This window comes from Erpetoichthys calabaricus, chromosome 13 (genome assembly GCF_900747795.2).
Source record: "Erpetoichthys calabaricus chromosome 13, fErpCal1.3, whole genome shotgun sequence".
NCBI classification, from domain to species: Eukaryota; Metazoa; Chordata; class Cladistia; order Polypteriformes; family Polypteridae; genus Erpetoichthys; species Erpetoichthys calabaricus.
The window spans coordinates 112,232,423-112,244,959 of NC_041406.2; the positions used below are offsets into that span (position 1 = coordinate 112,232,423).

The 12,537-nt window shown below is 38.4% G+C and overlaps 1 protein-coding gene across 1 annotated transcript in view; it reads right to left on the bottom strand.

Moving 5' to 3' along the window:
• The window catches only part of scap (SREBF chaperone), a 161,111-nt gene that overhangs the window by 27,965 nt on the left and 120,609 nt on the right, over positions 1-12,537 (bottom strand). The window contains exons 13-14 of the mRNA XM_028817467.2: positions 10,559-10,944; positions 4,826-5,002 (exon numbers count right to left, since the gene is read on the bottom strand). Coding sequence (XP_028673300.1) covers positions 4,826-5,002; positions 10,559-10,944 — 563 coding nt within the window. The remainder of the gene's footprint in view (positions 1-4,825; positions 5,003-10,558; positions 10,945-12,537) is intronic.

Consider the following 12,537-nt stretch of genomic DNA (forward strand, 5'->3'; position numbering starts at 1 on the left):
TGAAACAAAAAGAGAGATCAAGGTAAACCTAATATTTTAAAATCAAGTTTAATATTTTTAAGTTGCACATCATTATCCATGTCCTCTCCCAACAACCATGGTTAAATGAAAGATGATTGCAAAGTTGCTAAAATGGTTCAGAAATGTTATCAGCAGCAACATAAGCAAAAACAATAAATTACATATTAAAAAGGAGTAATAAAATAAGATCAACAGTCTAATCTGAGAAACACTAATAATAAGATGAACTGTGGCAATCAGAGTGTAGTCTCTCAAGACAGGCCTTACCCATTACATTCTCAATTCCAGGTTACAGGTTCAAAGTTTCAAATATAAAAAGCAAATGGTTTACATATTCCTTCAACCCAACTACTACTTCTATACAAGTTCAAATTTAACATCTACAGGCTTAAAAATCAGGATGAACGATTATCTAAGAGTTATTTGCAAAAATCTGATAACATAAGTATTATGTTTACTACTATATTTTATTTATTTGTATAAAGTTTATGTTTGATAGCTGTGTTCTTTGTAATGTGTTTATAATGTTGTGTTGTGGCCTCTCTGTAAAATCAGCTGACAAGCCAAATTCCTCTGTCTTGGGTAAATAAAAGTTGAAATAAACAATTATTATTGCCTTTATAAGTACAACTGGTTTAATCAAGCTTTTCCCTTGACACACTTGCTGTCATAGTGTACCAGCCGACACAAACAAAGTTTCAGTTATTGAACTTGCATCAGTTTAATATGGGATTTGGGTTGATGTTTGTACAATGGTAAATGTGTTTCTGAACAATGGACTCAATTTAAATTAAGCATATTTATATGAAATCATTTTATACATTACTTTAAGTAATTTTAACAATCAATGTGGGTTATCATTGATTGATGTGATGTGATGATGTGGGTTATCATGACCTTTCCTGTTCCTGTTACCCAAAAAAACTACAGTAAAATGCTTAAAAAAAACAAAAAAAACCCCAAATATAAACCTGTTTAAAAAATATTAACGAGTGCGTTTCACAATAGTTTCTTTAAAGTGGATTGTAACTGTGGTGAACTAAAGTGTTAAAATGTCTAACCTCTCTGGAAGAGAGCTGACTAAGTGGAGCAAGCTCACACTGCAGTATGGATTAACATGAGCAGATGACCCAAAATCCATTATTTTTCATTAATTAAACAGCAATTACAGGTAGCACACTAACCTAAAACATTTTGAAAATCCAATTAGCAAATTATACTAATTTTTAAAGTGATGTCTATTTATGAAATGCTTAATGTATAAAAAAAATCCTCTATATTAAGATACCAAACATTCTACATGCTAGTATCAATAAGCTTATGAAACCTTCCTACAGAGTAATGAAACTGTAGAATTAGAATTATATTCAATTTGCATTAATTTTATTTTTATATAGAATATGGGAAAATGTGTTGTTATCTTACAGTGTATAGACATTGTTATAATGAGCACTTGGGTAGGCTTTTGCATGGAATTTCTTCTTCTTTCGGCTGCTCCCGTTAGGGGTTGCCACAGCAGATCATTTTCTTCCATATCTTTCTGTCCTCTGCATCTTGCTCTGTTACACCCATCACCTGCATGTCCTCTCTCACCACATCTATAAACCTTCTCTTAGGCCTTCCTCTTTTCCTCTTCCCTGGCAGCTCTATCTTTCACATCCTTCTCCCAATATACCCAGCATCTCTCCTCTGCACATGTCCAAACCAATGCAATCTCATCTCTCTGACTTTGTCTCCCAACCATCCAACTTGAGCTGACCCTCTAATGTACTCATTTCTAATCCTATCCCATCCTTGTCACACCCAGTGCAAATCTTAGCATCTTTAATTCTGTCACCTCCAGCTCTGTCTCCTGCTTTCTGGTCACTGCCACCGTCTACAACCCATATAACATAGCTGGTCTCACTACCGTCCTGTAGACCTTCCCTTTCACTCTTGCTGATACCCATCTGTCACAAATTACTCCTGACACTCTTCTCCACCCATTCCATCCTGCCTGCACTCTCTTTTTCACCTCTCTTCCACAATCCCCATTACACTGTACTGTTGATCCCAAGTATTTAAACTCATCCACCTTTGCCAACTCTACTCCCTGAATGCTCATCATTCCACTGGCCTCCCTCTCATTTACTCACATGTATTCTGTCTTGTTCCTACTGACCTTCATTCCTCTCCTCTCTAGAACATATCTCCACCTCTCCAGGGTCTACTCAACCTGCTCCCTACAGATCACAATGTCATTAGCAAACATCATAGTCCACGGGGACTCCTGTCTAATCTCGTCTGTCAACCTGTCCATCACCACTGCAAATAAAGGGCTCAGAGCCAATCCCTGATGTAATCCTACCTCCAACTTGAATGCATTCGTCACTCCTACCGCAGACCTCACCACTGTCACACTTCCCTCATACATATCCTGTACAACTCTTACGTACTTCTCTGCCACTCAAGACTTCTTCATACAATACCACAGCTCCTCTCAAGGTACCCTGTCATATGCTTTCTTCAGGTCCACAAAGACGCAATGCAACTCCTTCTGGCCTTCTCTAAACTTCTCCATCAACATCCTCAGAGCAAACATTGCATCTGTGGTGCTCTTTCTTGGCATGAAACCATACTGCTGCTCACTAATCATCACCTCACTTCTTAATCTAGCTTCCATTACTCTTTCCCATAATTTCATGCTGTCGCTCATCAATTTTATTCCCCTGTAGTTACTTCAGTCCTGCATATCCCCCTTATTCTTAAATATTGGTACCAGTACACTTCTTCTCCACTCCTCAGGTATCCTTTCACTTACCAAGATCCCATTAAACAATCTGGTTAAAAACTCCACTGCCATCTCTCCTAAACATCTCCATGCTTCCATAGATATGTCACCTGGACCAACGGCCTTTCCATTTTTCATCCTCTTCATAGCTGTCCTTACTTCCTCCTTGCTAATCCGTTGCACATCCTGATTCACTATCTCCACATCATCCAACCTCTTCTCTCTCTCATTCTCTTCATTCATCTGCCTCTCAAAGTACTCTTTCCATCTGCTCAACACACTCTCCTCGCTTGTGAGTATGTTTCCATCTTTATCCTTTATCACCCTAACCTGCTGCACATCTTTCCCAGCTCGGCCCCTCTGTCTAGCCAATCGGTACAGGTCCTTTTCTCCCTCCTTAGTGTCCAACCTCTCATACAACTCATCATACGCCTTTTCTTTAGCCTTCGCCATCTCTCTCTTCACCTTGCGCCTTATCTCCTTGTACTCGTCTACTTTCTGCATCTCTCGGACTATCCCACTTCTTTGCCATCCTCTGTATACTCTCCTGTATTTCCTCATTCCACCACCAGGTTTCCTTTTCCTCCTTCCTCTTTCCAGATGTCACGCCAAGCACCCTTCTTGCTGCCACCCTTTCTACATCTGCTGTAGTTTCCCAGCTCTCTGGTATCTTCACTGCCACCCAGTGCCTGTCTCACCACCTCCCTAAACTCAACCTTGCAGTCTTCCTTTTTCAACTTCCACCCTTTGATCCTTGGCTCTGCCCTCACTCTCTTCCTCTTCTTGATCTCCAGCGTCATCCTACAGACCACCATCCTACGTTGCTTAACTACACTTTCCCCTGCCACCACTTTGCAGTCTTCAATCTCCTTCAGATCAACTCTTCTGCATAGGATGTAATCTACCTGTGTGTATCTTCCTCCACTCTTGTACGTCACCCAATGTTCCTCCCTCTTCTTAAAATACATATTCACCACAGCCATGTCCATCCTTTTGGCAAAATCCACTATCCTCTGACCTTCTTCATTCCTCTCCTTGACACCATACCTACCCATCACCTCCTTGTCTCCACTGTTCCCTTCACCAACATGCCCATTGAAATCCGCTCCAATCACCACTTTCTGTCCCTTGGGTACACTGTTCATCACTTCATCCAATTCACTCCAAAAATCCTCTCTCTCACCCACTGCACACCTAACATTCATCATCACACCTCCAATTTCCAGCTTTATAATCATTACTCTGTCTGACACTCTTTTCACCTCCAAAACACTCTTGACATACTGTTCCTTCAGAATAACTCCTACCCCATTTCTCCTCCCACACCACGATTTAATAATTTGAATCCACCTCCAATCCCACCTGGCCTCACTCCCCTTCCATTTAGTCTCTTGCACGCACAATATATCAACCTTCCTTCTCTCCATCATATCTGCTAACTCTCTCCCATTACCAGTCATACTGCCAACATTCAAAGTTCCTACCCTCAGTTCCACTCTCTTTACTTTCCTCCTCTCCTCCTGCCTCCGAACACGTCTGCCCCCTCTTCTTCGGCCAACAGTAGCCCAATTTCCGCCAGCACCCTGTTGGCTAACAGTACTGGTAGCAGTCATTGTTAACCCGGGGCTCAACCAATCCGGTATGGAAATTTGTATTGTTGTCCGCATATTGATTTGGCAAAATTTTACACCGGATGCCCTTCCTAACGTAACCCTCCCCATTTATCTGGGCTTGGGACCGGCACGAAGAAACACACTGGTTTGTGCATCCCCTAACATGGAATTTACAGCAAGAAAATACAAGCTAAAGTAACAGGAAACTAGAAAAAATACTTCAAAAACTACCACAATCCTATATCTAGCAGTTACTTCCTGAAGTAGAACACTTAAAACAAACAAAGTAAGCTGGTGTTATTAGCAAACAGAACAATGATCATTTATAGATGCTAATAGTGTGCAGAGCACTCGCACTGGAAATCTACAGCTGACAGAAGATCACCTTTAATTTGTATGTTAAATATGAACTTGTACTTACTTGTACAGAGTAAAATCAGACTGAACTTGTGGTTTACTAGGCAGCTGATCCACTCTGTTGTCAAATCCTGGGATGGGAGGAATGAAGCGTCTTGTGTCCTGAGGATGTCGAGCCTCTATGGCCTCTTGTGTGTTCAAGTAAAGGGAAACAGGAATGACAGGCAAGAGACTGATGTATCTTGAAGAAAATAATAGAAATAAGTGACTCTTTATATAAGCTGCAATTGAAGGTAATATTTAAAATGCTAACCCAGTTAAGAAATGTAACCTGATTGGAAGTTATAGTTTGAAAAAAACATAACTTGTAACGAAGAGAATATTTTGACTTTGCTCAGAAAAAAGAAATGAATGCAGTATAAACATTTTTGTCTATGTGTAAGGAGTGATATGTATGAATGAGATATTTCAGAATTGCCACCATACTAAGTAATTTATCTGCATGACCCTGAGCACATCTGCTTTGTAAACACTATCAACCATTTACTATACAATTACTGAACATTAAGCAGGATAGGTCCTATACATTTAATCAATTTACTTGAATTCAGTTAAGTTTTTTATTGAAAGCAATACACAAATCACAAGTATAAAATATAGGTCCAGATGTCTAAAATATAAGCACTGGTAGCTCAGGTGAAAAGTTCAAAGCCATAATGTAAGAGGGTGGTAGAGGGTGAATTGCCAGAAAACAGCATGATTCACAGTTCAACACCTTTGTCAATAGAAGACTACATTGATCTTGATGGATTTTATTCCAACCTTTTTCTTTTCTAAAGACGGCAAGCACTAGTACAATTACATATGTGGTTAAGACATTCAAATTAGACAAAAGTTGGATATTAAAACATGTAATGTTAGATAACATAACATTATGTAATTTAACAAAGCTGTGCAACAGAACATAGTTTAGTACTTAATTCTGTGATGTACAAGCAAGTACAGAAATGTCATCTGAAAACTATTCCGGTGTGTTTTTTTGGGGAATAAAACACAAATGCGACTGTAAGAAGCTAATTACAACAAATGAGTGTGGTGCAGAGTAGCACAAATAACAATAGAGAATAGAAGAGATGAAATGTTTCCACATTTACACCTACAGTACTTATAAAAAGTATTCACACCCTCAAACGTTTTCATATTTCACTATTACACAACATTGAATCACACTGAATTTAGTTTTTTTGACACTGATCAACAGAAAAATACTGTCTATTGTAAAAGTAAAAACATATCTTTCAAAAGTGGTCTAAATTAAAATACTAAAGAATTGATCACATTAGAATTCACTAGAGGTGTAAAATGAGGACATAAAACTACTTTGTTTCTTTACTTAAATGCATTTTTTTAGTTATTTGTTCTTTACTTGAGTAGTACTAGGGTGTTGTACCTTGTTAGCCATTATGAATGTAGTGAAAAGTCAAGCAAAATGACACATTTTATTGGCTAACTAAAAAGATTACAATATGCAAGCTTTCAAGGCAACTCAGGCCCCTTCTTCAGGCAAGATGCAGTACAGAAACTGGAGTTCCCTGTGTTTATATACACACTAGGACAAGAAACACTTTATGGCCAGGTATGAGGATTGTTTGCATCTCTCAGAATGACACACACAATCTGTCTACAGACCCACACTGTATTGAAAAACTCATCAAAAACTTCAAAAGACTTTGTTGCACGGTTATCTTATCCAAAGATCTTGACCATACATTGTTCTTCTCTCTTGTTAAATGAACCCTAGCCTGAAGGAGTTTATTCATTTTTTTACATTTAAGATTTCTCACTTAAAGATTTACCAATGTTACTTTTTGTCCTAGTGTGTATATTAACACAGGGAACTCCAGTTTCTGTATTACACCTTGCCTGAAGAAGTGGCCTGAGTTGCCTTGAAAGCTTGCATATTGAAATCTTTTTAGTTAGCCAATAAAAGGTGCCATTTTGCTAGACGTTTCACTACTGTACTTGAGTAAATTTCATTTAGGCCTACTTTTGCTTTTGTCCCAATAAATTTTGGTCAAATAGCAAACTTCTGAATTCACAGCATTTTCTAGCAAGTCACCATTACCCACTAAACAGACCAAACTATAATAAATTCAGAAAACAAACTTATCAGATGTGTTGTCAACTTAGGTTATAGTTCAGCATTGCTCAAACATAGCCATTACAATTGCCCCATATGTACAGTGTTTCTCAACCACAAGTTTGTGAGTTTTTATTGTTTATGCTGGTAACTGGCTATGGCAGGTTTTCCCTCCAATGAAAAAGTTTGATTCCCCTCCCACTATAACAATCGTGCTTGTTTCACAAAGGGGGACAGCTCTGAGAATTGTGCTTGATTCACCAAGGGGCAACCATTAGGATCTACTGATCACACTTGGTTTGCAAGAGTGGGCCATGACACCAAAAAGTTTAAGAAAAACTAAATCATTCAAAAATAAAAGTGCAATTGCATGTCTTAGTGTGCTTATTTGGTGAGGCATTCCCATACTTCTCACTCACTACTGAGACAAGGAAACTAAATGTGCACTATCCCCAGACATGAATTTGAAAATGGCACCTTAAAAAATTTCTACCTTCAAGAATTCACCCTTAAATTTAAAGAAGCAGGTTGAAGTAATCGTTTTATCCTCTTCTTAAGCCATCTTATATTGAAGTCTCTAAAGTCTTTTTAATCTTGTGCAAACAATACTTTATGGGCCCAAGTAATATTTTGAGAACACAAGTTACAGTGGGTATAGAAAAGAATCACCCCCTTTGAAATACTCCCATTTTTTTGTTGAAAGATATCACAGCTACAGTTTAGAAGAATTTAAAAAAAAATAAAAAACAAGAAATATTGAGATTAATAAAGAATCACCCCCCTCCTAAACAATATTTGTAAACTCAATCAGGTATAAGTAACCATCATTTCCATTGCAGACCATGGTTACTGGCTTCCACTTGTGATCAACTGTAATCCGCGTGATTAGTGACGAATAAAAACAGCTGTTCCTGGAGCATTCCCTTGCTTTGTAGTGCAACTGACAGCAAACAACTGACTATGGGTGGCAAGCCACTTTCAAAACATCTCGGATAGAGTTGTGGACAGACATAAGGCAGGAGATAGATACAAAAAAATCTCAAAGGCTTTATCAATCCCAAGGAGCACAGTAAAGTCCATAATAAAGAAGTGGCAAGTGTTTGGTTCTACTAGGACCCTCCCTGGATCCGGCTGTCTCTCCAAACTGAATGGAAGAGCATGGAGGAAACTGGTAAGAGAGGCTGCCAAGAGGCCAATGGCCACTTTGAAGGAGTTACAGGATTTTATGGAAAAGAGCAGTCATTGTGTGCATGTGACAACAATTTCACAAGCACTCCACAATTGTGGCTTTTTCAGGAGGGTCGCAAGGAAAAAGACACTTACTTCTCAAGAAAGGCCACATTAATGCTCGTTTGAGCTTTGTCAGAATGCACCTTGAAGATTGTGATGCCAATTGGAAAAAGGTTTTATGGTCAGATGAGACCAAAATCGAACTATCTGGCCTCAATACCAAACGGTATAAATGGCGGAAATCCAATGCAGCTCACCATCCACAACACACCATACCTACAGTAAAGTATAGAGGTGGTAGCATCCTGTTGTGGGGGTGTTTATCTGCCGCAGGGCCTGGGGCTCTCATTAGGGTAGAACAAAAAATGGATGGGGCAAAATACCGTGAAATAAGATCTTGAGGGGAAACTTGCTACCCTCTGCCAGAAAGTTGATAATGGACAGAATGTTCACCTTTCAACACGACAAAGACCCGAAGCACACAGCAAAACTGACCACACAGTGGCTGAAGGAGAAAAAAGTGAATATCCACGTGTGGCCCAGTAAGAGCCCAGACCTAAATCCCATTGAAAATCTGTGGAAAGATTTGAAGATAGCAGTCCACCAATGCTCACCATCCAATTTGACCGAACTTGAACAGTTCTATAAAGAAGAGTGGGCAAATATTGCTCAGTCTAGATGTGCAAAGCTGACAGAGAAGTATCCCAACAGACTCAAGGCTGTCATTAAAGCAAAAGGTGGTAAAACAAAATATTGACATTGAGGGGTGATCCTTTATTAATCTCAGTATGTCTTGTTTTTGACTTTTTATAATTTTTCTGAACTGTAGCTGTAAGATCTTTCACTTGGATGTTATAGATTGCATTGAGTAGGTAAAGCTAGAAAAAATATTGGTTTATGTGTTTTTATTTAAGGCTGTAAAGCAAAAAAATTGGAATATTTTGAAGGGGGTGTTTCTTTTCTATACCCACTGTACACATTGCCTAAAGAATATCCATATGTTGTATGCAGAAGATATCAAGGCAGATTTCTACAGGCACAATTACTGAAATGCTAGATTGACCCCAGCCGTAAAAGCTGCTGGTTAACTAGGAAAGACAGTCTCAGAGTTCAAGCAAGATCTTATGGTCTGTGAAAAGTGAAGGGAGTGACACCAAGGTTTTGCTATCCTTTGTTATGTAAGGGATAATAAAAGGAGTGTCAGTTTTCCTTCAAGGAAAGATAAGTATGTTTGTTGACACTTTATGGAATTTGAGGTGTTATTCTGTAAAAAGTTAATAGTCTACAGGAGTGCATTAAAAATATGAACATATATCATGAGACAACCAACTAGTATACATCTTGTTATACTGGACAGTTAATAATATGCCTTGAGTTTAATACTGGTTTATTCTATACATGAGTGCGTAATCGGGTACACTAAAGGTTAAATTGGGCACCAAAATGAGCAAAGGAAACCATAGCTTCCTTAAGAGAATGGGTTAAATAAGGACAAGTGTTGGTCACGGAAACCTGAAAGATTTCTGTTAAGAATATTAAGTATTCCTGATATCATGATAGTGGTGTTTTGATTTTGCAGCTGCACTGGGCTTAAGTTAGTCTCCTGGGGTCTCGGTACAACCCTCACCATGAAGCAAGGAAGTAACAGCATATTGCTGTGGGATGTTTCTCTGCAGCAGGCTTTAGAAGAGGAAAATGAATGTAATCAAATATATGGAAATCCTAGAGGAAAACCTGTTGCAGTCTGCAAGAAACCTGCACCTTGAGAAAAAAAAATATTTTCCAGAAAGACAATGACCCCAAATATAAAGCCAAAGTTAGTCAGGACTGGCAAAAAAAAAAAACACCAATGTTAATGCTCTGCAGTAGCCAAGTCAGAGTTCAGATCAATTGACAATTTGTTACTGGACTGTTAACTCACAACCATGCAATCTAACAGAGCTTAAGCAGTTTTGAAAAGAGGAATGGGAAATTATGGACATGTCTAGATGTGCAAAGCTGATAGAGACCTGTCCACACCGACTCAAGGTAGTTAATGCTACAAAAGGTCAATCTGCTAAATACTGACTGGGGGACTACTTATGCAATAAATCAATTATTTTGCGCTTTACATTTCCAATTAATTTAGATCACTCTGCAGAGATCTGTTTTCACTTTGACCATTAAAGGGTTGGTTAATGTCTACTATAATTCAAAATAACAATAAAATGTGAAAACACCTAAGGTAGTGAACACTTTTTATATGCACTGGATTTACTGCAAACTCCCAGATAAGCAAAGTTAATCAGTAAGCTGTTTTGCTATACAGTTACAAAACATAGAAGAATAAATCATCTCTCTGAAAATTTTAATCATCAGTAATACAGCATATATTCCTTATCAAGTAAAATATAAAAGTTTCATTCACTCACAAATGCATAAGAATACCTCTTAGCCAGGGTGATATTATAATAGCCAAAGAGTGAAGGCCAGTGTCGAAAGGATAACTTTCTCCAAATCTCCTCTTCTCCAGGGCTCCAAGAAATCTCTGGGCCAGCAGCAATGTCTGGTGCTGAAACATGGCCTGCGGGAATGTTCCACACAAACTGTTGATCGTCTTGTGATTTGTTCTCCAAAAATGGGGTTGGATCAGAAGGTGGCAACACATTCAAAGAACTTTCTGGAGCCCCACCAGGAAAGACAGGAGGCACAGCCAATGGAGGCAGCCCTGCATCGCCCAGAGGACTCTGCTCTGACACTTGAGCAGCTAGATATGTGCCCAGTCCAGCAGGATCTGTGTATACCAAAATCCCAATCCAGATCACAGTGCCCACCTGGCAGAAAGAGAGAGAGCAAATATTATATCCCCAATTGAAATTTTTAACACCATGTGTGAATTGCCCCAGAAGAGACAAGATCAGTAGAGTAAGTGGGACTTCTGTGGAATTCTGATAGCTATGAAACTTTAATATATCTTCTGTACTCTGCTCTTTCTCAGGATATTTAACATGGTTTTGGATTGCATTATACAACTAAATCAGTTTAGACAGACATTTTGGATAAGAGTCCCTACAGTCCAAGTCACATTTTATGGCATATTTCTGTAGTGTAAACATTGTAAATTTACATGACTTTTTCAGAATAAAGAGTCACATAGCTCACTTGCTAATCACAGACCTCAAAAAAAACCCACAAAAGAACAACAATTTCAAAATTAAATTGGAAATTCTAGAGGGCACGTGTGGAAAAATACTGCTCAATACGCAAAAGTCAAAATTAACATACTGATTCACCTACTACTTAGAGAAGAAATGGTGGAATGTGTGCATACTACATCTCTGTTGCTAGTCACTAGTACTAAAACATAAGAAATATGATATTTATAATTTGTCACTAACACTCACCTACTCTGTTTCTATTCTCTGTATTCTCTGTGCCACTGCTCTACTGCCTGCCTATGCAAAAGTCATCTCTGACAAAGGAGCACTGGAATCATTGGTAAAAAGGTCAGTTCATCAGATTAGCTGGCCCAGCACTGACAGAGCTGTGGAATGGCCTGTGGGGGGTTGGGGATTTAGGGTAGGATGGGGATGCAGCTTGTTGGCCAAGGTCTCCTCTGAATCCTCATATGTAATAAATTCTATTCTTGCATTTTGCTTTGTAGCTTGTACTATTACTATTGTACTAGAGTATTGTATTTCTGAGGTAACAATGATAGATTCGCCATTTAGATCTGAGAAGAGAAATACATCCAATTTGTTTTATGCATTGTATTGACCCCATTTTTTTTTAAAACAATTGCATGCCCAACATACCTAGAAAGGGGTCTCTCTATACAAGGGTTTTTTTTGGGGGAGTTTTTTTTTTTTTTTATCATCTTCTTAGGGTGTCAAGGCAGGGAAGCTGTCAAAAAACAGGGCCTGTTAAAGCCCATTGTGGCACTCCTTGTGCGAGTTTGGGCTATACAAAAAACAAATTGTTGTGGTTGTTTTTATGGGGCAGCTAACTTTTTTCTGAATTAGGTGATGCTAAAAATAAGGCACCTTAGGGATAAATATGGTGTTCCTATAGTTTTTAATTTATGTAAAGCAGAGGTAGGCAAAACTGGTATTGGACGGCCATAGTTGCTACAGGTTCTTTTCAAAGGAGACTGCTTAATAAGATAAAAAAAAATTTTGCCAATAAAAGATCATCTTTAATGTTACATCGTTAGTTTTTTCATTCAGGCATGTCATGTCAGGTCATTCTTATATCACAAGTTTTTCATTTTGAAAAACAGCATCCAAATGATTTGTATCCTGAAGTGGACAAGTGATTCTCATTTTCTTCACTTATTTCTCTTTTAAATATTTTATTAAAACCAGATATATCATGATGAATACAAACAGGTATAAATGGAAACAAGTCAACAAGTCAGACGGAGAACT